The following is a 25,928-nucleotide window of genomic DNA, read 5'->3' on the forward strand; positions in this document are numbered from 1 at the left end:
GGGGACGGTATCTAGATGGCGGCATCATTAAAGACGTAAAGGGCTTCATTTTCAAGCATCGATGGCCAATTCAAAGCAGGTAGTCAAGTAGTGGTGCATTCGATTCTCGGGCTTCACTAAAGCCCATCAATATTTATATATTTATCGTATCGCACGTGATCTTGTTTATTGTTTATTTTTTAATGATTGAATACTGTTTCCTTGCCGTACATGCAATTAAATCGAGCAACTAAACCGTTTTAGGGTTCAAGAACTCTACAATCTTCTCGACTGCCACACCTACAAACGGCTCTTTATCGTACAAATCCATGTGCCCACCTTTTGGGATACTGATCAGCTTACTCGAGCCGCCAAGTATCTTGTGAAGCTTATCGCTATTCCATTTGGACTCGGCGTTTTCTCCAACAACCATGAGCACAGGCTGCTTCAGGTACAGATCGGCAAGGTGAAAAGCGTCGTAGTTTAGCAACAGTGGCAGGCTTCGGAGCAGCATCCTGTTTTCTGAACGGGGGTGCTGCGCTCGCGGTGTACGGTAGTACTCATGCGCCTGGGCCATGTCATGCGTGGTTGTTTCGTCAATATTGGGCGGCACGTACGGGCCGCAGGCTGGCTCAGCCCCCTTGTTTTCGGCCCTTATTTGTTGCGCGATCTGCTTAAGTGTGGGTTCATGCTTTGATGGGTTTTCATTTCCCAGCCATCCGTGGCGGACCGAGTCGCCGATGTTGACCATGCTGACGGTGGCCACTGCCTGGATGCGGTGGTCGGCTTTCGTGGCGGCTACGGCATAGCCACCCCCGGCGCAGATGCCCAGCGCGGATATGCGGGAGGCATCAACGAAGTCCAGAGATTCCAGATAGTCCACCACGGCCCAGACATCGCTCGTGCGCTGGTTGGGATCTTCAAGGTGATGGGCCTCGCCGCCGCTCTCGCCTTGGTTGGAGGCGTCGTACGCGATTGCGACGAAACCCTGCTCGGAGAGCTTCTTGGCGTATAGGCTTGCTGTTTGCTCCTTTACACCACCCCCCGGGTGGACAACCACAAGAGCAGGTGACTTGGCGGAAGGTGTGGATGGCTTGAAGAGCAGGCCGGCGAGGTTGATCAAGCCCTTGGGAATAGAGACTGCTACCATGTTAGGCATTTAAAGTATGATTTTTGAGTAGTTTGGTTTAATAATGTTGCCTTGTGCCTACCATGTCTCGATACTCTGTGCAGTGTCGCTTCATCTTATATGGTTGTTCCTACTGTCCCGAAGTCATGATTGAAGGTGGAAACTGGTCGGGCAAAAGGGGGAAAGTGATTGGTCAATGTTCTAACATCGGCCGAAATCCGACAGCACCAAGCCAGCCGAGGAGCTAATTTCGGCCGATGAACTCGAGACTTGTGCACTAGACTAACCTAGAGTAGACTAATCCCAAATATTCTGAATTGCAACACATTGCCCGTCAGACTACCATTTCTCCACACATTCCGCTCTGTTCAAATCTTCGTCGTACCCCCAGTTGCGGATTACATCAATGCCATTACTCAGCGGTACACCCCGCTCCTCTTCAGGTTGACCTTGTGGGATTGAAGACCCGCGAGCAGGTCACGTTCAGCAAATCTGCCCAGCTTCTCGGCTTGCCTCTTATCATCGCCTAATTTACAATGGCAACCCAAGGTACGCCGAAGCGGCGCCGAATAGTCACTGCCTGTACGGAATGTCAAAGGAGGAAGCAAAAGGGAAGAGTGGACTCCTCTTCACTCTACATAAGAGAGAATCTAACTCGATCGCCAGTGTGACCGCGAGAGCCCGTGCAATATATGTGTTGCACGCAAAGTTCCCAATAAATGCCGTTACGGTGGCACGTTGAGGTTTGTACATGATGAACGACTCGTTGAGTTGTCTTAACCTTCCGCGTTATACTAGCGATAATTTAATGAAAAGAAGTAGCAGTCCATACTATGACTCGACGCTGGGTGTGGACAGTGAACAAAGGAGCATCTCCCCTGAACCAAATTGGCAACCTCGCATGGCCTCCAAGGAGTCGGGGCATCAAAGCAACCTGAAATACTCCCACGCGGTAGAGAGTAATGCATTCGTTGGACTACACCACGTAAGGCATCTGCGTTCTTGGAGAGTTTCTTGCGCTAATACCATGTAGATATTACGCGATAGAGATGAGCTCAACTCGGATTTCGGGACGCACAACAATCTCCTTCTGCATGGACCTCGCCCGGATGAAATTCGGCCGTTCCTTGATATTCTACCACAGATCTCGGTCATTAAGGAAATCGTTGCGTTGTATTACCTCAGATTCAATCCCCAGTATTTCTTCATAGAGAGGTATTACTTTGACCAACTTCTGTCCTACTGGCTAGGGGATAGTTCCAGCCCTCCGAAATACTTGACCCAAGGGGCACTTAGCAAAGAACTGCGCTCTTTTCCAGCACTACTGTTTCAAGTGCTAGGCCTCGCCATCCAGTTTTCTCCCCCAGATACGCCAACACTCAAGGCAATGACGAGGGAGCAGTTCGCTTCATCACAAAGGTACAGCGACTATGGGATGCGCATGCTCGAGAGGGCTCAGATGCAGAGCTTTTCTCTTACCACAGTCCAGGCATATCTACTGAGAACTTCCTGGCTGAAGAACGCTGGTCGCGGGGTGGAATCATGGCATTGCCTCGGCATCGCAATTCGGTAAAGTCAGTTGACCATGGTGTGAACCCTTCCAGACCTGATTCAATACACAGATGTGCACAAGAGCTAGGATTGCACGAGGCCAAGGACATGCACCAGGACGCCACAGACAGGGTCAGCGAGACCCTCTGCTCGTTTTGGTACGACGAGTACAAGAGGCGTGTTTGGGCCAACCTCTTCATCTTTGACGGGTGAGACATACTCGATTTAACTCAATCCTGGCAGAACATCGCGCTAAAAGAGATATCAGGCTGATGGCTCTCATCTTCCGACGCCCGAGGACAATAAACACGGACGACTGCGACGCTCCCAAGCCACTAGACTGCAACATGCCCACAGACCCGACGAGGGGCGTGCCGTTCATCGTCCAGCCCGACACAAGTTCCAGTACTCCCACCACGACCTCGGCGACATTGTTCCGCTACAAGCTTACTTGCGTCGTTCACGAAATGCGGGCACAGAAAACATCTACGCCCTACCCACGGGACTATTCCATTATCTCCAGATTAAACGAACGCCTTGTTGCCATCATAGACGCAGCGCCGCCATTCCTTCGCCATCGCAATCCAGACACGTCGTGGGATGTGAAATGTCCGTATCTGCCCTTACAGCGGGAGGAACTTCTCAGCACCGCCAACCAGATCCTAACGTTCCTCCACCGCCCACACATTGTAGCCTGCACTGAGAGCCGGCAAGCCGCCTTGCAGGCAGCCATCGCGACCCTTGAGTCGCAACACCGGATCTTCAACCAGGCGCCGAAACACCTGCACAAGCTGTTTGGATTCTCATTCTGTACAATCGACGCTGCCATCCTGCTCTCTGTCATGAAAAGCATAGACCTGCCAAGCCGTGAGGGGGCGGGGCAACGCGTGGACCACCTACTGCAGCAATCTATGGACCGGCTGGCGATCATGCAGGAGGGGAGCGCCGTTGCCAAATCTGGGCTTCAAATATTGATGCAGATCCACCAGAAACTAGAAGAAGTCCATGGTGCAGTTGTCGAGATCAGCGGTTTGGATGTCGTGGCCACGACAGACCCGGAGCCCGTACCCGCGCAGCAGCCCGTTGACTACGGGAGCAGCTCTAGCGACGCGTTCCAAACTCTCGCGCCAGTTGTAAGCGCGGAGGTAGGGTCGGAGTTCTCTGTCCTAGGGTCCCCTGGCACGATCACCCCTGTCTTGAACTACTTTGATAACTGGTTCTGGCTGGATTATATGAGCCAGATCCCGCCCGGGTTGTTAAATTCACTCGGCGAAGATTTCATTTTAAAAGACTTAACGTTTAATTAATTAATTAATTTAAATGATTTTCGTTATTTATAATTATTAACATTAAAGGATGTTATTATTTTATTATTTTATTATTTAAATTTAAATGAAAATTTAATAAAAATAATAATGTTAAAATATAATTATCCGTAGTCGATATTAAACTAGGATTACTGTCTTATCCCTTAAGTTATAAGCCTTACGACGAACTCGTTAGTTTACTCGCGGACTAGTTACTTAATAAATAAATAAAAAGAATGAACTTAATAATTAAAATAACATTAATTAATAACGACGAGCTATTCTCGTCGTTTTCCGAATATATTATTATAAAAACTAATTATATTATTAAAGTTAAAAGTGTAAAAGAGTATACCCGTTCGATTATTTATATGTTTTATCCCTTTAATTTTATATTAATTAAACCTTAAATAATTATAATAAAAGTCGTACGACTTATTTAGCTCTTTTATAATATTAATATAATTAATACTTATTACTTTAAACTTCCCCGATAATATCGTTAAGTTAATATAATGGTATTATTTTATAAAAGTAGTGTTAATTAAAACCCTTTTATATAATAAAGATTATTTTTATTAAATACTTTTTTTATCTTAGTTATATAACGTTTTAACTTATTTTAACCCTTTTATCTTTAAATGTAATATAATAATATATAATAATTTAAGTTAAATATTTTACTACATGACACGACCCGTATCATAGTCATTGCCGGGGTCGTCCAGGCTCACTCGGTCTCGGAGGGTGGTCCTATCCATGCACTGACCCACGATGCGAACTTCCGTGTCATCGCACTACGCCTCTCTGACAACAGTTTCACTGGGATAAGAGGTACAGATACTGGCAACTGACTCTTAAATACAACTCATCTGCCTTGACCGGGCCAGGGAGTGCTGGTAATAGTATTAATATCGGGCGACACTCGATAGAGGGTTCACGACTTGGAGTGATGAAGAGAAATTTTTGATCTTTAATGGCCGGACCAGCCAGCCCAGATAAATGAAAACCTAGATGAGCCCTTCTTATTGTGCTGTATACAGGACACAATACCTCCCGATTCTTCCCTAACGTGACCGAATTCACAATTGGCATCGCACCCCTCCCCCTAACTTACAGACCTTCAGGAAAGATACAGACCTTCCCATCGTTGGTTATCGATTAGATAGGTCGTGTATTGGTCAATAGGGGCGAACTAAGTGACTTGCATTGAGCTTTGAACCTAATAAACTGAAACTCCTATGGACAAATCTGAGAACCTCCCTCGGACATTCTTCAAAGCCAAGATAGTCTACTTAGGGTGCATGTAATCGTGGAACGTTTGATGATACGGCACAGCTTCGTTGTATCAACTTGCATGCCTGACATTTGACATGGATCGAACATATCTTTCATCAGAGATTAAATCTTGCCTGACCGATCGGTAGCTTACTCCCAAATACAATAGATATATAATTATGTTTTGTATTGATAAACAGCTGAGCTCACGTACTATATGACGAGTTTCATCCCAGCTCAACGAAAAGACGTTAAGAGCCTGCAGAATTGTTTCAACGGTACCGGCTGTCTGGCCAGAGTTGCGATTGAATCTTTCAAATATCTTGCTCTGAGCGGTCGCTTGGAGAGACCCAAGGGTCGGTATCCATTGCGCCCGCCTAGACTACGGTTTCACATCGTTGCTAATCTTGCGAGCGACTTGTGCTGACTTCTCGATAAGCAACTTAACTGTATTTAAGAGTCCCTTGGTATTGGGGACCAAATCCTCAGTATCCTTTTCGCTGAACATGGATTCTAGTTGCCTGATCTGCTTACAAATATATATTATATGAATAAAGATACAGAATAGCGCAAACTAACGGCTTAAAAGAAGGATATCTTAGAGGCGTTGAGTGCGCACTGCAGAGAATACGAGATAGCCTTGTAAGCCTAACTTCATTAAGTTCGTCTGTTTCTTCTGTGCTTACAAGGAACTATAATGGATAAGAGCTGTCTCGCTGAACGCTTTTCGCATGGCAGAATCGTTGTAAATCGCCGAACATGGGCCCCACAAGTTGGAGTTCACTCGATTCCAGCATGGCAATTGTAGATTGTGTATGAAGACAGACAGTATAGGGCATCATGTTTATATTGATTGTCTAAAGAAAGAACAAAAGAAAGCTTGAAAAATGAAAAAGAAAAAAAGAGAGAGAAAAGAGCAAAAAGTCCCCAGTCATATGCTGGAGAGCTCTTAGCCAACTAAGAATATAGTCATGTGATATCCGTGTCCACCTATACTGTCACATCAAACCCCTTACTTGAAACAAAAGAGAGAGAAAAAGAAAAGAAAAAATGTCGAAAGAAGGAAAGAAGAAAATAGCAAATTAAAGTATCAATAAAGTGATACTTTTTTCTGCATCCGTTGCCCGACAATCCATGAAATCAACCGTATTCGTGCCCCTTTGCGTGTTCCTTCCCCTTCTCATTTCTTCCTTTGTGTGTTTCTTTCCATCTCTACCACCTCATCCCTCAACCATTGTCACTGGAGCATTCGGGTTCACCAAGTGAGTACTGCAGTAGTTGCTTGACTTCTTGAGCTGTTTTTTCTTGATAGGTTTACATTTGATGTTTGTACCAGTGTGATCTTTGCACTGAACAAACTCGCCGTCCTTTTCGCAACCGCAAGTGTACTTGACGAAGTATTTAACACATTGACTTTGCTCCTGTGTAGGCATATTGCTATATTTATGTCAGTGTTCAAAAATGTCACCATTGAAAAGCAGGACATACAATGATCAGCTAGCAAGGGTTATGTCGTTATCCTTGAGATGGAGTGATGATAGTGGCAGTGGATAAACCAAGAGGTGGACAGATAATTCTGAGAGTTGCTTGATAACCGAATTCTATCAGTAAACCGACCCAGCCAGAGTTCTCAATTTATACAACATGAGAAATGCCCACAACCTGTGACGAGGATTAGGCGATTCCTAAGAAGACAATAGATTTTCCAGCCAACACCCAGCATCAGAATGTATTCACATGGCCTTACATCTGTTGGTAATCTAGGGAAGCACACCTCCGTGGAAAAGAATGAAGTGTCAAGTGAGGTCTGTGAAGCCATCGGATATACCGACTAACATCCATCATTGGACTGCAGCCACAAGTAGGTGTTGCAGATTCCTCCATCTTGTTGGCGAACCTTCCACATGGAACAAAGATCCGGAGTCAAGTATTAGACTGCAAATGGCGATGTTCAATATGTGACTTACAATTTGTGGAGCAGATCCCCCCATCTTTCAATGTTGGTACTCAGGCCCTCATCCTACAGCTCGTTAAATTCTAGACAGCCAGTAATGTCAGGATAGGTTAGGTAGGAATGTCCAAAATTTAGCGATTCGGTGTACTCATGGGAGGTAAGTTGGTATCGTTGGTTGGTTGGCGCAATGGAATGCCAGATGGTCTGTGCACTCGCCTAAGTACCAGTAGCGGGCACGAGTGTATCCTGAGTATGACACAAAATTTCGGTCGTTTGCCCATCTTTCTCTCCCGCATCCTGCTCCCGCAACAATGAACAACAATACGGCTTCCCCATCACCAGAAGTGATCGCCATGGATGCTTCTTGCGATGGAGACAGCTATTTCCGTATCCGATTCGGTTCCCATGTCAAATACGCTATTGTGGCGGCAGGCTCGCTCACCAACGACGAGATTTGTCTTCCGCTTTACCAATTTCCACCTCTACCTTGGGACCAGAACACCTGGAACGTGGTTTACCTATCACGCAGATCGTCTGATCAGACCTTTCAGACACAATTATCAAAGGTAGCGCTGGCTGGCGTGAAGGAAGTCTGGCACCCAAACTCGGTGGATTGCCTACAGCTGGAACGCACCCGGATCTTCAATATGGAGACATACGAGTGCATCCGAGTAGATAAGAACGATAGTAAGACAAAGTCGTTCCAGATCCCCATGGTCGCCAAGATTGCTCGCTTCGACTTCGAGATTCCCTACATAGAGAATGAGACGCATATATATCATCTCTTAGAAGGAACGGATATAGCCCCTGGCTTCCTCGGCCATATCCACGAGGACGGTCGCATCATGGGAATGCTGTTGAAAAAGATCAAGGGCCGGTATGCAGGCATTGAGGATCTAAACATGTGTCAGGAGGCTTTGAAGCAACTACATAAGCTCGGACTGCTTCATGGAGATATCAACCGATATAACTTCATCGTGACGAAGTACAAAAAAGTATATTTACTTGATTTTGTAAATTCACGTGAAGCCGAGGATGAGCACGAGCTGGAACAGGAAAGAAGTATCCTTGCGGATAGGCTTAGGGATGAGAGCGGAGAAGGTGCTCCATATAGCGATAACGATGAGAACGATGAGAACGATGAGAACGATGAGAACGACGACAACGGCGACAACGGCGACAAGGAGGAGGAAGATGAAAAGGAAGGGAAAGATTTAGACTGAAAGGAATAATTTGTCACACCCTTCATCCTAAGATTGCACCCCAATCATAAATAACGCAAAGTTACAACCAGTCGCCCTTTCTATTGTTGACTACACCTCTTTTCTAGATAAGGTTTATGTTTGTGCTCAGGTCAATGATAGACCACTATTTTATTTGTTTATAACTCCTTGGACCTTGTGGTAGATGTCTTTTCAAAGGTCGGCTGGGTTATCCTGCTGGATTGTTAGAGGAAGTTATACGGCAGTCACTTAATGAACATGGCTTTCTAGGAGTCTATTAGCAGGGGTTGGCGGAGTTACAAGAAAGGCGTGTCGAAACAATCCGGTCACTAGAAAAGGTGACATCGTTATAAAGGAGGCTATAAATAATGGGAAAACGTAAAGACACCTGCCTGGCTTGCAGCAGACCAGAGCCGACGTGCTCTCATATCTCCTGCAACTACGCAACCGCGGCTATTAGGTTACTATAGATGTCATAGGCAAACGTTTTACCGAGGCAGGTCTTCTCCGCTAGGTAAAGTACAAAGTGAAGTACCGAGATAGATCATAGTTATATTTATGAATAGGTTTTAATTAACGCAGTTTAGTCTTGCCTCATCCAGGATACGGCGTATAAATATTACCAAAATATCGCATGTAGCCTATTAGCAACATCCGTAGACCCTGGCACACACTGCTGCCAACCCCGATCTGACACATAAGTTGCACCGCCTCGGAATATTTCAAAGTAGAGAGATCAAAATATGGCAGCCAAAAAATAGACCCACGATAACTTTTTCTAACCAGTTTTGCTCCAGGTCCCATACTATCGCAGTATAACACTGCTTTCTTATTGCGGTGCTAAAATTCCTGGCCTTTGTTTTGCCCCTGATGGCTCGATCGTGTGGGATACATATCGATGACCGGAAGCCGTCCGGCGCTCTTGGTTTGTGCCCAGACAATTTCGATTCCGTTCTTATTTACTATATCGGTTCCTCTCCATTTTATACCCAAATGCAATCTCGCGTGGGAGCATAATAAGGAATAGGGATAACGTTATTTTCGGTCCAATATTGTTCCCTTAGTTGTCGAGACGGACCCTAGACAACGTCACCTTCCCGTGTGATTGCGAAATATGCTCCCTTGTTAGTCTGCCGTATTATGTTTAATTCTGTATCGACCCCATGGCGCACTCTGACCGCAAGCCACACTCGCAGCCAAAACTTGGCTGATCTCTTTTGACCGTATCCAAAAGGAAAATAAACTCGCCGCCGAATACCTCTGCTTTTTAGCCTGCATCGCACCGCAAAACATTCCACGCATTATCTTTCCTATTGCACCGTCTAAAATTAAGCAGATAGAAGCCATTGGGACACTTACTGGATATTCATTCTTAACTCAACGTGTAGAGGTAAACTACTACGATATTCATATTCTCATCCATCATGTTGCTCAGCTCAAAACTGGCTCAAAGAGGCTGGTAGATGGATTGATATTGCTGAGAAGGCTGTCCAGTGGCTAGCGCAACTAATTCCTCCAGGTGGGCATGAACAGTCTAAGCTGTATCCTCCATATCTCCCCCACGGGCTATTTACAGTAGGAATTCAGGAGATTGTGGACAAGAACGCAACGATCGATTTGCTCGACAATATTGGCCGCTGCCATCAATCCCTTGGAGAGTACAGTCATGCGGTTTCGGCACATGAAAAAGTGCTCAAACGTAGAGACCGAACTATTGGGCTAACACAAGAAGCGACGCTCGATACCATGAATAAGTTGGGCTTAGTATTACATTCACTAGGAGATTATGTTAAAGCAGAAAGGATCCACCGACGAACATTGATCTTGAATAAGGAGGTGCTCGGCCCTCAACATCCTTTGACCCTGACCAGCCAGGCCAACCTAGCATCTACCTACCGGAATCAAGGCCGATGGAAGGAGGCTGAAGAATTGAACGTGCAAGTGATGGAGACGAGTTCGCGAGTGCTCGGCCCTGAAAATCCCTCGACCCTGGCCAGTCAGGCCAACCTGGCAGCCACCTTGAAAGATCAAAACTGTCTTGAGAGAGCGATACAGCTGATGGTTCCGTGTGTCGAGCTTAGCAGTAAGGTTCTGGGTCCTGAACACCATCTTACTAGCGTTAGATTACACACTTTGGCATTATGGCAACAGTCTCGAAAAATTGCCAGTTCCAGGACAGTATAAGAACCGTCTTAGTTATAGCCGAAACGGAAACGTGGGCTTATATATTTATCTGGGCTAGGCATAAGTTCTTTCGCTGGGACTAGGCCACGGTGGCATATTAAGGATCGTTGGGCAAGATGAACTTATAGCAAGGCCGTATGCGCGAGGGCATCGCCGTTATTGGGAATAAACTTCCAATATCGAGTCGGGTAGCGTTGGAGGTCCTTTTACCCGCAAAAGCTCCGGGTCGATCAGTTCAATCGGAACCGTTTACACCTTTGATGCTGTTTATCAGCCGACCATCGGAAAACAACTCACACCTGACAAGAAAAGGCTTTTTCAACAATGCCTGGATATTGTAGAAAGCTTTAACGTCTAAGAATAAATCGGTCATGTATTCCAAGTCGCTTCCCGCAAAAGCTCCGCAAGGAGTAAGGACAAGTCCGCTGGTACTGATTGGGCACCTAATTAGAGTGAGTGCATGGCCTCCATCTTCCGACTATAAAAGCAAGCCAAGTTAAACTAACGGAGGCTGAGATACTGTCTAAGAGTTGTAGGCCTGCAGAGGATCTAGTGCAAATAAAGCGATCACAGTAAGTAGCAATGGAAAGTACTCCTTACGGCAAATTAAACGTGGATTTCCAACCTTTAGTCGTATGAAATACAGGAAACAGTTCTCAAAATAGCCAACCTAGACAAACGAAACCTGAGATAAGTCTTTCGTAATGTATACAGGATACAATACCTCGTAATTTTCCCCTAACGTGACCAAATCCGCAATTGGCATTCCTTCGCCCACCCCCCTTTCAAAACCCACTACGCAAACAACCAGAGCAGCGTTAAATGGCGTAAGTACCATCTAATGAAGACCATAGGCGCAACGACATGAACAGCTGACCCAACACCTCTTATGTCTCAACCGGTAACTGGTTAGCATTTAATTAACAATAACGGCTTCCATCGCAGGACTATGTTATCGATTATTAGAATGCCGTTGATATTTGTATTTCTGAGACGGAAAGATTATCCTTGACCAGAAAACTTATGGAGTGCGCGTGATAAAATTATCGTCGATTGCGGATTTTTTCGGTCGACCACGTTTACGTGCTTGGGAAGGTCGGAAGATGTCATTATCCTTCAGATATGTGTCGTATGCCTCCTTATTTTCCATCAGTTTTACTGATTCCTAAGTGAATCTTGGAGTTTTGCGCCATTTGACGCGGAGCTCAAGGCCTTGATTGCCAGGCTTGGTGAATCTGTGGGCCCGGATCTGCTGGCCCGGATCTGCTCCACGACATATTCTTCGTCGCCATCTTGCACTTCGTCATCATCTTGCATAAAGTCTCCTGCGTCGGAATCGGCTGCGCTCAGCATGCCTCGCTTCATAGAGAAAGCGGATGGCTGGTCCCCTAGGCTTCGACTTGCACAGCTATAGAGTCTTTGAGATCTGCAAAAGCCCCAGGTGAATTACAATTGAAAGGTCATCTGGCCGCCTTCCGTGACACGCTTTAGAACAGCGTCCTGAAGTGGCCACTCCTCGAACGCCGCGGTAGGCGTCCCTGTAGCATACTCCTCGTCGCTATTACCCTTCGAAGATGGCGGCGTGGAAAGGTTGTGTTGACCGGAGCATTTCCTGGTGCCGTTCGAGCGATTATGCCCTTTACTTGACGCCTTAAGGCCCGACCGGTTCTTGCGACGTTTTCTTTGTGGCCGCCTAGTATAGTCGTCATCGTTAGTGTCCTCAACTTCATCCGCTCTATCGTCGTCAGAAGCGAGGCTGGGTTCGCTAGCGGAACGAAAGACCTGATGAAGCGCAGCCGGCCTAGGTCTTAATTTCCGCTTGGCCTCTGGCGGCCCTTTGCAAGCACCGTCGCCTTCGCCATATGAGTCAGAGACAGGCGTGCTCTGCTGATCAACGACTTCCTGCAGCTGCGTTGAGGGAGGTGTATTGCGATGGGAGCCGGGAGGGGACTGGCCCTCAAGTCTGGGCGTTAAAGTGTCAGAGGCATCCTCGAAGGGTGGTTGCAGCAGTTGTTGTGCTGCAGCGTCAACCACAGCTTCATCTTGGGAGCCTGGCTCTCCCAGCATCATGACGATATCATTATCGTTATTAAGGCCATTTCGAGGTTTCTCGGCTAGATGAACCGTAAGCTTATACGTTCTCACTAGGTGTAAGAAACTCGGAAACGAACCTAGACCAAGTTTGTTGCCATTATGACCATCCTCACTTCCAGTGCCGTCGATTCCGCAACGAGGCGCTGCCGGCTGCTGGCTCTTCGCCCCTCTAGGCTCTGCCGGCCCATCTTCGTCAGTGTCGCTGCCTTCATTTACCACACTGGGATCTCGTGGAGGGCTGTGCTGGCTCAGAAACGAGTGTGTAGCTACAGTACCCTCCTTGCCATCCTGGTTGCCATGACTAAGACCCTATGTGGTATCCCGAGGATGGCCGTCGTCTATTTAACAAGGAGGACCACGTAGCTCCTAGGAGTTGGCCAGATGAGCCGACCCAAGTCCTGGCATATCCTCTTGCGACGTCTCCTCTGATTCGTCATTAGGCTTAGCCCCCTTCTCCAATCCTTCATCCCCTTCTTCGTGCTTGGAAACGGTAGTAGCGTTTACGTCTATTAATATTTGTCAGAAGCACCCAGATAGAAAGGTAGGTCCGATGTACATACGGCAGGTATCAGTGCTGCCCAGCGCGAGTTTCTGAGCACCACGCTGCCAAAGCTCGTTAAGGGATGGCAAGGACGAAGTGCTGGATTGGCTATCGGAGAAATCGTCATCAGATTCATCATCACTCGACACCAGCACAGCGTCATCTAGCGTCTCCCCTGTAGGCATGCGGCTCAATAGTTCTGAAGTTGTCGCCACAGATAGGAAAGATATTGCGTGACGGGAAGCGGCGTCAGCCATAATGTCGAGTTAGGAGCGAAATTAGTGAACTTGGTTTTAGTTGGTAGGATGGTGCTTGAGTATTCTTGAAATTATGGACTGGGCAAGAGCCGGAATATATATGGACAATACAAGCGGTTCTTATCAGGTGCCTATAACGAGCACATGGTCTTATTTTGCAACCTCCCTCCTAAACCGAAGCCTGGCGCTAGATCCTCCGACTGGTGAGAGTACGCTCTGCAAGGGGAGCAGGGAATAGCAAGGCATGAATCCTCCGCTTATCGTATATCTGCCAATAATGTCAATGCCGAAATGACACGAAGCAGCTTGAGACAGGCCGCGCCAGGGCCTCGTTATCAACCCCCCAAAAATCATACCCTAAATTAAATGGCATACAGTCCAGAACGCCGCCAATATCAAGGGCGAGACCACCTGTGCGGTGTGCACATGTGCATCGGCATCTCCGCCTGTAACATCGCTCTGCATGGGCCAGTGCCACTCAATTCATGCCGTCTTCGACGAGAACCAATCGCAAACCGCGCTCGCGATCACCTGTACGGCTGTCAGATCGGGGTTGGCAGCAGAGTGAAAGGCCACGAGAAAGGCAATAGATAGGGTATAGAGTGAATACAGACTGAACTCTACTCTACTAACTAACAGCTAGCACGTCTTATTTATCCAGCGCTCTCCCAGCGCAACGCCTGCGTTACGCTCAATGGGCGCTATCGTAAATCCGTCGGCCCGGTTTCAGCGTGCGTCTCAGGGCGGGGCCCTGAGACGCAGCTCGCACGCTGCTGCTACAGTTCCGGGTCAAGGCGTGCGCCTTGGTACAATTCTCGTCTGACAACGGCCCAGGGGCCCCAGGGGCGGTCCGTTGCCTGGCCTAACAGCCTATCAGGCCATGGCGGGAGTCAGCTTAATCTTCTATCGCGTCGTATCTGCATCGGAATCACCTCATCCACCTCGGGGCATGCCCTGAATACGAGATAGTAGACAAGGTTCCAGCTCAGGTCATGTCGATCATCGCGGCGCAGATAGAGACGGACTTTACGATTGGCCGTTGGACCGGGCCTGAGCGCGACTTCTGACATGAACCAGCTCGCACACAGCCGGCCCTGGCAATGCTGACGATCAGGCTAATGACTGAAGCCAAGCATGCAGCCGGGAGATGCAGGCTTCTTGGCCATACGATACGGATGAGAGGCCTCCTGCTCGCTATAACGAAGCAAGTGTTGGCTGCGGCATTTTTGTGATTGGTCGACAGGGTGAAGGGTCGTGAATGGTGTCCCCAAGATCCTGACACGGTAGACCGAAAATTCACGCGGAAATCCGTATCCGCTTGGGCTGGTGCAGTGAAAGGTCCCCAAGGCCTGAGAATCGAAGAGATGTGTAATGTGCCCTCTCGATAACAAGAAATAGAGAGGTCGTAGTCAAGTTCACAGTCGTGGTCGAAAGGGCAGCGCTAAGCCGGCAATCCTCATAAGGCAAGGCGAGTGATGGGCCAAGCGGGTGCCGCGGGACATGGGAGATGGCGCCACTCAGACACAGGATGATTCAGAGAGAAGGGTGTAAGGACGACGGCCAGACCATACGCGGAAATGAGCAACAAGGGCGCGACCAGGAGAGTCGATGAAGGGGAGGAGGCAGGACCGACGAGGATATTCAAGTCGAAAGTACAAGAGAACGACAGATGGGAGACAGGCCCCTATTTATACTGCAGCTCGGAAAGGGGTAAGACGGCGGGCCAATGACGAAAAGCGGCGAGTGGGGCGACGTTAGCGCTTGACCTGATCGGAAGGGCGCTAACCCCGGCGGAGCGAGCACCGCGTTCTATATTATAATTAATATAGAGGACTGTTATAGTGAAGGTATGACAGATTCTACAATTGATATAGAGGACATGCTTGGCAGCTGTTCTCCATCCATGTGGTCTAAGACCTAGCAGGTTCCAACATGTTCCCAGCGTTGATTCCTACAAATTCTTAGAATGACTGGCATTAAACATAAGTCAAGGATACAGACCTCGTCGGCTGTTTCAACGCCGATTGGCCTCATACCTAGCAGCCCGCCACCAGTCCCGAGCAGCTTTTCTCCCACGAGCTCACACCATCTAGCCGTGAGCAGAGTTAATTTCTGAAAAGTCGTTGTGTCGGTAGCAAAAGTTCTGGACTGTACACTCCATTCCTCGTTGATGCCACTGACGGAACAGTCTCTGAAGTACGGCTCTAATTCCAGCAAGGCCGTGCCCAAGCTGTCGACTTTCCCGTTCCCAGTACAGAAATTTGTTGCAGTTGTCCCAGAGTTCACAAATATGGTCAATGGGCAGATCAACCGTGCGTAAGTCTGTCGGCAATGTCGTCCTCAAAGTACCACGTTTCATACCATACGCAACAAGTATACTTCGGTCTAAGATAGAGGGTCGCCTTACTGTAGTCCTGTCCATCAATACGGAACCAGAATAGTAACTGTTCCCACATACATGATTCTGATAAAGAGAATAGGCTTGGAAACCAGGTGTGAAGGCTATATGACTGGTAACCGGTTCTGTGCAGTCCGGTCCCGCTGGGTCGCAGGAACTTTAAGACTTCTTCAGTCGCAGTGGTAAAGTACTCTTGGAACCAATGGATGTGTATATCCCTTACACTCTTGTTGTAATTTGGGTAGACCAAGTTTGTGATTCCAGTGAGTCCAAATATCATGTCCCGAGGCTCGGCGGCCGTTGTGAACCGAGCCAACTCCAAGATGAGACGTGGAGAAATGGTTCCGCTTTCCTTTAGTTTAGCCACCCTTTCCCAAGTGTGAAAGGCCCCCAAATGGAGACTTGTGAAATTGTTCCAATATTTTCCCAGGTGACGTGTCCAATCTACCTATGGGCAGGGAGGCTTTGTCAACTTCAATTTTTGGAGGAAACAGAAAAAGAGGGAAAAGTCTCGGCAGCTAAGAACTTCCTTTCCAGATACGAATCATTGAGTATCTGTTTTAACAAGAATTAATTCTTGAATGATCCAGGTGCGTTTCCAATAGGGTATCTCAGAGAATAAGGAGATAGTGTTCCATGGGGCTGTTCCATGTGGGTTGTCTTCTATTATATATTGCCGGAACCATTGAGATTTCGCAAGCCACTCTATGCCCTTCTGCAAGTCAAATGGGGTTGTGCCATGGGCTTCAAAGGCTTTATCAAGCTTAATGGCCGAGGCAATGGTGTGTATAGCGCCGAAAGCATGTCCGAGCAATTGTCATCAGAAGAGCCCCACAATGACCATACGCCTGTTGCATTGCGGTAAATAGCTCCCATACGAGCGACCTGCTCATTGCGTTCCATAACATCGTCTTGGTTGATGCAGAGAGCGTCGATCCAAAAAGAATTTGTCACTTCCAGAGCGGAACATATCGTGCTGGCGGAAATGCCACAATGCTGAGGCAAGGTTGGTACTTACCTTCACCTTCTGGCTGTTCACAATGATGTCGTCCGTATTGCTTACGTCTCCCAAGTGTACGATAATGCGACATATTCAAGTCCGGGGATGAAATGGGTGGTGTGAAGACAACAGGTTATAGCCTCGCCCTCACTCGCGGCTGGCAGTATCTCAATCAGACGAGTAGAATGAGCGTTGGCATCCAGAGGCTCATAATTGAGCTTATGGACTGAGAAACACTAGGTGACATTGTGTAGCTGTCAAGGAAACATGTTTCGACGACAACACGAACAGTCAAGCGGTGTTTGTGGGTGATGTATCGGTTATGTATGGTGTATCGGGATGTGCGTCATGCTAATGTGCTAAGCAAAACTAATACAGGAGAGCTCATACGGACTGACTTAGAAAGTTTTGTTCTAAAAGCAGTACGGAAGGGTTATCCAAAGGTATTTCGGAGGGTGTTGCTCCCTACTAGGCACCCAGTACCCATGGCCCCAGTACCAGCTGCAGCGACATGAAGGGCACTAGAGAGACAGAGGACAACGGCGACACGGATGAGAGTATCGAAAGGAAGGTGGTTGAGCCATGGGACAGAATGTGAACAAAGAGCTAACATCAAATAAGAAATGCTTTGAAACAATATCTATTTCTGAAAGGGCAAAATATGGAAAAGCAAAGAGAAAAGTCTCAAGGAAAAAAGCCGAACCATTATCGTCGTCCCAATCTGGATGTTGTACCAGACCACAATTTTTCAGAATTTCTTCGTTAAAAAAGTACTACCGCGGGCCGGGGCTTCCTTAGCTAGTTACTATTTTTGCCTGAGACATCAATCGGCAGCGCCGTCCAGCGCGACCGGAGGCACGACTTCTTGAGACCCACATGACCGATAGTCCGCTTTGAGATGGCTTGGATAAAGTAATGCGGTGAGTCAGATGGCAGTGACTCGAGACCACCTGGTGCGTCTTTCAAGTACTTCAGATCGTATATGTGCCGTGCCCGAGACTTGACAGTTGGCACGCCGGTGGCCGCCTTGACTGTGCGCTCACGCGTTCCAGTTCCACCTTGTGCGTTGCCTGTGTGAGACTGGCAACGCCGCGGTCAAGCTGGTACAACAGCGTTGCATCGTCCGACTCGGTGTAAATGGACAGTCCAGCGAGCACAAGGGTTATAGGTTGCCAGGTTTCATCTGCGTCATCGTTATACGGTGGCGGCATCTCTGTAAGTTCAGCAATCAAAGCCATTAGAATTACTACGACAAAAACGAATTTGGAGGGCTCCGTCTCTTTCTTCTTTAGCCCTCGCAAAACAACAAGTCAGGAACTTTGTGTTGGTGTCAGCCTAGCCGGTTTTGTGGGGTCAGGGATTCTATTTCTTCAAAATTGCCTCCTTTTGTTTGTAAATGCTATAGTTAGGCTTCAAAATGCCTCAAGTCGAAGTTCGTCCGGATCTTCCCACCGGAAGGTAATGAACTTCCTACGACCCACAAGCTGTGAGTCCACAATAAGCGGCACAGCCTGTCGGGGCTCTACTTGTAAGGTTAAGTAGGTATTTTGTGTACTGCGTACGAAACCTAAAAGACTGGGCCCCTTCGTGTCACAGGTACATGTGGTCAATGCGCTAAAGCACAATTGCTATCGATTTTAAATAAACATGGCGAGGAGCGCCGACCTACTCATTATATCAAATTGAGTGTAACCATAACATCATGGTTCGGGTCCTACCGGCTTGGCTAAAGCTTGTTGCGTCGAAGTCACCTTCCTTTTAAGGAAATGGTTGTTTATTGAGTCTGCAAGGGGTGCACCTTTAATTTTGTACTAATGGGATGATCCATCTCCCCCACTATGACTCCACTTTCACGGGTTTTAATTTTTGACCCAGCATCGCAGCGCACGACACCACAATACTCCCGCCTTTTTTACGACCTGTCCTGATGTCTCCTGGTTGTTCATCTGAAGACGTTTTCCAACATCCATCCAGTCATCATCTACTGTACCAGATACTGAAGAGTTAGCATGATATAACTCCCCCACCATGTGAGACCCTGACCTGCTACTATGCATACACAGATTCATACACTAGGGGATACTGCCAAGCCGGAACAGTACACATGAAGAATGTCCATACCATGACATCACCAATAAACCGCCGAGTCCATGCGAGGGCCCAAGACTGGTTATTGGCACGACCATAAAGCCATATTCCTTTCGTAAGCGATGCAAGGACGGTCTCGAGCAGCGACATAACCCAATTGCATGCAAAAAGCGGGCGTTCGCCTTGATCGTGACCCTGCGATACATTGCCCAGTCCGCCAGCGCGTGACAGCTGGCAGATAGCAGGAACACCCACAACGAGTGTAGCGCCTTCATGGCAGGGTTCTGGCGCTTGAGAATGGAAAGTGTGTAAGCAGCGAAAGGAGCGACGTGCAGCCTTTGCCAGAACACGCCCTAGAAGCGCCGCAATGAGTGGGCCTCGGTTATTGGACCGTATAGAGGAGGTCAGTCTAAGAATCCATCAAGTGCGAGGAGACAAACTGATAGTACGGCGCAAAGGTCGTGCGCGCATGTTAGTCCGAAGTATGTGCCCCAAATCCAGTGGACTGAAATAACCCCCGGAGGACAAGGTTCTGAAGGTTAAGATCTGGTAAAAAATGTTGTTTTTCGGGCGCGAAGTTGTGAATGGTGATGGCCAGTGATCCAAGCACCCGGTTGATGGAGAGTTCGGTAATACCACGGTTGATAAGCCATAAAGCCAGTAAGTGAATCAATTTGGGAAGACCAAATGTGATATGGGTTATAACCTTAGAATGACATTAATTAGAATGAATTAATAAGAAGACCTCTTCCACTTTACGGAGTTAGTTCTTTACAATTACGCTTATAATTATTAATAAAAGGAACTATAATAGTTTATTAAAAGAACAAAGCTTAGTTCCCTTAATTTAAGATAAGTGTTACTTATATATATTAGTCGGGGCGACCTTATTAGAGGCCATAATAAATAACACGGGAGGGGTGCATATAGTTATTAAGGTATCCTTTAATCTCCGACGGGATAAAAGAACCCCTCTCCCCTTTGATAATAATTCACCACTCTTCCGACTAAGTTACTTTTTCTCCTTATAGCTCTAGCGCCTTGAAAAATTCAATTTTGCTCACCTAAACTAAGTCTTATCTTAACATCGTATGATCTAATATTAAGAGAACCCTAACACGAATTACTATCGGGGGCACTAGGGTGTATACATCTTAGTATTTATAATGAGGTAAGCGCTTATTTCCATCCATAGCGCAAGCCCGGTTAAGGTAGCCGAGAAGCTTACATAAAAGACTAACTCGATTATGTAAGGTCCACTTACAATTGTAACCGAGATGGAGGGTGGCTTGGACGCGGATTTAGTAACAAAACATCTACCAGGTTCGCGATCCTGACCAGGATCCGGATCCCTCGACCGGTTCATCGCGTCTTTTGGCGCTCGCATTGCCCTTTCCGTACGCACGCGGGAATATAATCCTTTATGAGGGTGGCAAGTTTATGGGGATCGCTTGCAGGAACCCACTTTGCATGCGACGTCGGCTACAGGGTATAAAGCCGTCGGCGTGTAACACTTCCTGTACAACCCTGTGCCGGTTGCCCTGGCCGGCACCGACAGACCGGGACCCACGAGACCCATTTACTGCTGCTGCCTACCTATGTGCACGATCTGTCACTGTAAAGAGAAAGTCCACCAATCGTTCAAAATCGCGAACGCGCGATGGAGTGTGTTCCAGATTCATCTTTGTCATCCTCCTGGGTGGGGACAAGAAGTTGAGCGAGGAAATTAGATATGTATGGATCCTGTTGATCATATATATCCTGCGCGTACATTGCACCAATGGCCTGCCTGTCATCAAGGCTCCCGGTAACCTCAACCATTCTTTATTATGGATTCTTTGCCGAGATCTTCGACGGGCCGCAGAGGCTCGCCGTTGACCGCAATGCACTCGGTCTGCCTTCTACTTGCACTTGCTGTTCTGTGCTTCACCAGGTCTGTCTTGGCAACTCCCGGACATCAGAACCCAGCAGTTGCACCTCCAGTCCCGATCTTCGCATCAAACGTTCTGGCTCCTACATCGAATCTTCAAAGACGTGACGCATTGCTGTGCGGTGAAGGCAAACCTTGCGTCGATGGAAGGTATGATGATGACAACGGTTACAATTGTGCTATCTGGGGCTGACTATGATCACAGCTGCTGCGGTACAAATGGCAAGTGTGGTTATGGCCCAACTTTTTGTGGTAGTGGCAACTGTACCTCGAATTGTGATGCTCTTGGTATGTCAACGAGTCAGCTGACTGAATACTCCGATTTGGCTAATCAACCCGGCTACAGCGATGTGTGGTCCTTACAGCATTGATGGCGACCAGAAGTGTGGCATGAACCTGTGCTGCTCGGCTTATGGATGGTGTGGAACCGACGACGTGCACTGTGATTCCACCCCAACGGAAGCGAACGGGATGGCACCTTGCCAGGCAGACTATGGCCTCTGTAAGATCATCCCTGCCCCCTCTTGCGGAGAGGGCTCAGGATCGACCAATGGACGAGCCATCGGGTATTATCAGGCCTCCAATACCCGTGATCGGTTATGCAATCGCATATCGCCGTCGCAGATCAACCTAGACGGGCTGACCCATCTCTACTTTGCCTTTGCCAAATTCGATCCTAGCACATTTGCTATCGTGCCTGGCGATACTGCCGACGAGGAGCTCTACCCTGAATTCACGGCTTTGCAATCTAAAGGGGTGAAGACATGGGTAGCCATCGGTGGTTTCGACTTTTCTGATCCGGGCACTGCTACCCACACCGCTTGGTCCGACATGGTGTCCAAGAGTGCTTCCAGGAGCGCATTCATCACTTCTCTCATGGCGTTTATGAAGAAGTGGGGCTTTCAGGGTGTGGATATTGACTGGTAGGTTCTTATCACCCATTCCACTCACTCTCCGAGGATGGTACTAACACATTTCGATAGGGAGTATCCTGCTGCGGCTGCACGAGGCGGCGTGTTGGCAGACACTGTCAATTTTGTCAGTCTGGTCAAGGAGATGAAAAGCGCCTTTGGTGATAGTTATGGCATCAGTTTGACTTTGGCTCCTGATTATTGGTATCTCCGCGGGTTTGATGCGAAGGGAATGGAGCCATATGTTGACTTCTTTGGTTTCATGGCATACGTAAGTTTTACTTATCCAACCAATAAGCTTGTGCTGATAACTTAGGACTTGCACGGTTCTTGGGACACCGACGTCAAGACCTTGGGGTCGAAGGTCCGTGGTCAAGCGGATATCAGGGATATCAGCAATGACACCCTGCCTTTGTGGTTTGACGACTTGACGCCTTCGAAGATCAACTTTGGGTTGGCATACTACGGCCGTGGTTATACGCTTAGTGACCCTAGCTGTAACACGCTGAACTGTGCTTTCTCAGGGCCTAGCAAGCCAGGTACTTGTACTAACTTTGCTGGAGTCATGTCGTTGCTGGAAATTGAGAACATTATCAAGGAAAAGAAGCTGCAACCTACTCTTCTCAGCGAGGCTATGATGAAGCAAATCACCTGGGATGATCAGTGGATCGGATACGACGACGCTGACACCATCAAATTGAAGAAGGCATGGGCTGATGGACAATGTTTCGGCGGTACCATGGTATGGTCTGTCGATTTCAATTCGGGAAGCGGAAGCGGTGATACTCCGACCAAGACCACCGACGGAACCTGCGGACCCAAGTTTGGCAACACCGTCTGTGGAGACTGGGAGGCGGGAAGCTGTTGCTCCGCTGCTGGGTACTGTGGTAGCGATTCCGTGCACTGTGGCAATGGCTGCAGCAGCGGAGATTGCACGACCGGTGGCCAGACAACCGACGGCACTTGTGGAAATTCCTTTAGCGATTCATTCTGTGGAACCTTTTCGACTGGAAGCTGTTGCTCGTTGGCAGGCTATTGTGGCAGTGATGATGCTCACTGCAGCAAAGCGAACTGTCAGTCGGGATGTCCTACCACGGATGGAACTTGTGGAAAGCAAAGTACCTATAACACTTGCCTGGGATCGAACTACGGTGACTGCTGCTCATGGGATGGATATTGTGGTAATACGGACGCCCATTGCGGCGCCGGCTGCCAGGATGGAAATTGTTTCTATACAGGTGCCCCAGCTAACACGACTGACGGGAGCTGCGGAGCACAGAATGATTATATGACCTGCCTTGGATCGAGGTTCGGTGATTGCTGCTCAAGTTACGGATCTTGTGGTAATACGACTGCCCATTGTGGCGCCGGCTGCCAGAACGGTAACTGTATCACTACAAGTGGTCCACAAACCACGACCGCGCCGACAAGTACCAGTTACATCAGCTGTACGCATCAGAACCAAGAACCTGGACTGGGCATAACAAAGGCATACTGCGTATGCTCGGGGTCCACATTCGACGAGCTAGTAGCGACGCAAGTAACACCGTACAACAGCTGTGCATACACAGCGCTGCCAACCATCACTGGAGGAGGCGACACCACGGCGCTGCCAGTGTCGACCAACACGGCCCTGTGCCAGGTGTGCACCGTCGTTGGTAACAACAACGACGTCTGCACGAGCCTGGACAACTGCACGCCGACGCCGACGACTACTGTCACGCCAACGCCGGCGACAACCGTCACAGCGCCAACGGTGACGATGACTGGTGTTGGTATCCCTGAGTCCAACCCTGCGGGCGTGACCTGCTTCAACACCTGGGAACATGTGACCAACGACGTAGGAAAATACTCCCCCAATTCCAAACCGTTTCCTCGTTGCTAACTTTTGCCTATAATAGCCCGTCGTCCAGTACTGGTACGTGGTTGTGGCCAACGCCGAGAACTCCATTAAGGCTGACCGCGTGTGGAACCACCTTAACCTGAACGGCTGTGCTCCGACCGAGAACAAGTACTACGTTGAGTCTAAAATCAACGGCTGCGCCCTTACCTTCCACACCAGTGAGGCCTGTACCGCTCAGCGTGTTAGCAACGCCCTCCGCTCCGGCTCCGACCCCGCGATGAACATTGCCTGCGAGTTCACCGAAAAGGAAGGCGCTGACCCCTTCGAGGGCGCGGCTGGTGCAGTCGATGCCGTCCTCGAGGGAATCTTGGAGGCGTTCAAGGCGTAAAGTGTATTCATACCGACGTGTACAATTCAGCTTTTCAAGTACTGGAGCAGTGGGGGAGGCCCTTACAAGTATGCATCGCGCCGCATACCCTTATAAGTATGCATTACGCCGCATACCCTGTGCGGATTTAAATTCAGTAGAAGAAACCCAGCGCTTAGGATTGACCAGGGGATTGCGGATTTTCAAAGAATGGGTATACGGATTTACTAGGAAACCAATGTTCCCGTTGTCGTAATAAGCTATAATTTTGATAAATAGGAAATTTAACTATTATGATTTCAAATCACTTGTTAAATTCCGGATTAAACTTATAATTATAGAAATATTTTAATAAGAAGAGTTAAGGTATAAATATAAATGTTTTACGTTATAAATTCTCTTATTTAACCGATATAGTCGAATTTAAGTGGATTCGGGCAATTTTATTTACATTTTCGTAATTAATTAAGCTCGAACTAAGCCGTAATAAGTATATAACTAGTAAAGTAATAAGTGTTAGTTATATTAATATTATAAGGGAGCTAAATAAGTCGTACGACTTTCGTCGTAATTATCCAGGGTTTAATTAATATAAGGTCGAAGGGATAAAACTTTATAAATAGTCTAAGGGTTATACTCCTTTATACTTTTAACTTTAGTAACATAGTTAGTTTTTATAATATTTATTATTATTAAATACGCCGTAGGACTCTAAGTCCCTCGGTACCTCTCCGAATTAAACCGTACGGTAAACCTTGCCTTAAGGGCTGGACAAAACCCGTGCGCTTCGTGTGCTCTACGCTCTAATAGCGTCTACGTTATAGTGTCTATAATGCGATTTTAGTTCTCACCTAACCAACGTAACTACCCCTGAGAAGACTGCCTATCCCCTATATAGGATAGTCTCCCCGTTTGTAATAGCCACCGAACTAGAACCTTCGACACTTTCGGGATTAACGTAGCCGCGGCGAGGTCGCGGCGTGTATCCAGTCTTACCGGTGCTATAAAGCTCCTTAGGCGTGCTTGAGCCTCTTCTAATAGCCCGCAATGGAGGAATACGTGTACGACTGTTTCGGGGGCTTCGCCGCAGCGGCAGAGGGGTGTATACGCTCCGAACGCGTCTATTCTAAATAAGAAGGCTGCGAGTCCAATCCGTTCAGACCGGATTTGGAAGATTATCGTGGCTTCTTTCCTCTTAAACTTCTCATACTGTTTTAGACCGGTTCCAGGGGCTTTATCGGCTAGTGCTCTACGTTGGCGATCATCTTGCAAAGCGTTATCGCTTTGTCTACGCTTTTGGCAGTGTCTAGAGAGAGCTTGTCGTAGATCTGGTCCTTCGGCCCATCTTAGTGCTCGTTCGTACTTCTCGATCGGGTATGCTGCTAGGCGTAAGGGAAGCGGTAACGGCTTTCTTCGCCTGACCGGCTTCGCTTTTTTTAATAATAGTACATTCGGAAGACGACAAGAATGGCTCGTCGTTATTAATTAATGTTATTTTAATTATTAAGTTTATTCTTTCCATTTATTTATTAGTGATTAGTCCGCGAGTGAATTAACGAGTTCGTCGTAAGGCTTATAACTTAAGGGATAAGATAATAATCTTAGTTTACTAGTTAAAAGGATAAAAGGCTAAAAGATTTTACACGCTCGCGTTAATTAGCTTTTCAATAAGTTTTAATATTATTGTTAATAAAGATACCGTAAGGGTATTAAGGCCTTAAGTAAGTAAAACAACTTAAACAACTTTATTATAATTTTAAGAAGTTAACTCGAGTTACATTTAATCGATTTAATATAAGGTAGCTCTTTACCCTAACTTATGTTCGCTTATAATGTTAACATATTACTAGGATTTGTCTTATAAGGTCGAGAAGCCTTAAGAGGTTTTATGTAA

At 47.5% G+C, this 25,928-nt stretch overlaps 7 protein-coding genes across 7 annotated transcripts; 4 read left to right on the plus strand and 3 right to left on the minus strand.

Moving 5' to 3' along the window:
- Positions 1-116: 116 nt before the first annotated feature.
- On the minus strand, positions 117-1,299 carry BKA67DRAFT_574016 (Alpha/Beta hydrolase protein). The gene has a single exon (XM_046103395.1). It carries the CDS (start codon positions 1,136-1,138, stop codon positions 230-232), a length of 909 nt encoding a protein of 302 aa, XP_045956719.1. The 5' UTR covers positions 1,139-1,299; the 3' UTR covers positions 117-229.
- Positions 1,300-1,447: 148 nt separating this feature from the next.
- BKA67DRAFT_574021 (fungal-specific transcription factor domain-containing protein) lies at positions 1,448-4,114 on the plus strand. The gene is made up of 6 exons (XM_046103396.1): positions 1,448-1,719; positions 1,775-1,851; positions 1,931-2,093; positions 2,142-2,677; positions 2,731-2,868; positions 2,928-4,114. The coding sequence occupies exons 1-6, from the start codon at positions 1,645-1,647 to the stop codon at positions 3,964-3,966; spliced, it is 2,028 nt and encodes a 675-aa protein (XP_045956720.1). The 5' UTR covers positions 1,448-1,644; the 3' UTR covers positions 3,967-4,114.
- A 3,437-nt stretch (positions 4,115-7,551) lies between these two features.
- Positions 7,552-8,421, plus strand: BKA67DRAFT_593896 (alpha-galactosidase A; the record flags this gene model as incomplete). Its single annotated transcript, XM_046104991.1, has 1 exon — positions 7,552-8,421. One exon carries the CDS (start codon positions 7,552-7,554, stop codon positions 8,419-8,421), a length of 870 nt encoding a protein of 289 aa, XP_045956721.1.
- An 870-nt stretch (positions 8,422-9,291) lies between these two features.
- On the plus strand, positions 9,292-10,605 carry BKA67DRAFT_538251 (uncharacterized protein; the record flags this gene model as incomplete). Its single annotated transcript, XM_046100447.1, has 2 exons — positions 9,292-9,346; positions 9,941-10,605. The coding sequence occupies 2 exons, from the start codon at positions 9,292-9,294 to the stop codon at positions 10,603-10,605; spliced, it is 720 nt and encodes a 239-aa protein (XP_045956722.1).
- Positions 10,606-11,496: 891 nt separating this feature from the next.
- BKA67DRAFT_648288 (uncharacterized protein) lies at positions 11,497-13,497 on the minus strand (the record flags this gene model as incomplete). Its single annotated transcript, XM_046105981.1, has 5 exons — positions 11,497-11,998; positions 12,056-12,719; positions 12,777-13,000; positions 13,091-13,205; positions 13,260-13,497. The coding sequence occupies 5 exons, from the start codon at positions 13,495-13,497 to the stop codon at positions 11,761-11,763; spliced, it is 1,479 nt and encodes a 492-aa protein (XP_045956723.1). The 3' UTR covers positions 11,497-11,760.
- A 4,269-nt stretch (positions 13,498-17,766) lies between these two features.
- BKA67DRAFT_574035 (uncharacterized protein) lies at positions 17,767-18,136 on the minus strand (the record flags this gene model as incomplete). Its single annotated transcript, XM_046103397.1, has 1 exon — positions 17,767-18,136. The coding sequence occupies one exon, from the start codon at positions 18,131-18,133 to the stop codon at positions 17,867-17,869; it is 267 nt and encodes an 88-aa protein (XP_045956724.1). The 3' UTR covers positions 17,767-17,866.
- Positions 18,137-21,261: 3,125 nt separating this feature from the next.
- BKA67DRAFT_489091 (glycoside hydrolase superfamily) lies at positions 21,262-22,638 on the plus strand (the record flags this gene model as incomplete). The annotated part of the gene is made up of 3 exons (XM_046096957.1): positions 21,262-21,836; positions 21,897-22,095; positions 22,141-22,638. Coding segments are annotated over 3 exons (1,272 nt in total), but the record flags the coding sequence as incomplete, so codon positions are not given.
- Between the last annotated feature and the right edge of the window lie 3,290 nt (positions 22,639-25,928).

This window comes from Truncatella angustata, assembly GCF_020726525.1.
Source record: "Truncatella angustata strain MPI-SDFR-AT-0073 chromosome Unknown BKA67scaffold_6, whole genome shotgun sequence".
Lineage (NCBI taxonomy): Eukaryota > Fungi > Ascomycota > Sordariomycetes > Amphisphaeriales > Sporocadaceae > Truncatella > Truncatella angustata.

Excerpts from the sequence above, each read along its gene's own strand:
- BKA67DRAFT_574016 (XM_046103395.1), bottom strand. The coding sequence starts at position 1,138 with ATGCCTAACATGGTAGCAGTCTCTATTCCCAAGGGCTTGATCAACCTC.
- BKA67DRAFT_574021 (XM_046103396.1), top strand. The coding sequence starts at position 1,645 with ATGGCAACCCAAGGTACGCCGAAGCGGCGCCGAATAGTCACTGCCTGT. Across the intron at positions 1,720-1,774 it reads GTCAAAGGAGGAAGCAAAAG|TGTGACCGCGAGAGCCCGTG; the intron begins GGAAGAGTGGAC and ends CTCGATCGCCAG. Across the intron at positions 2,678-2,730 it reads TGCCTCGGCATCGCAATTCG|ATGTGCACAAGAGCTAGGAT; the intron begins GTAAAGTCAGTT and ends TTCAATACACAG.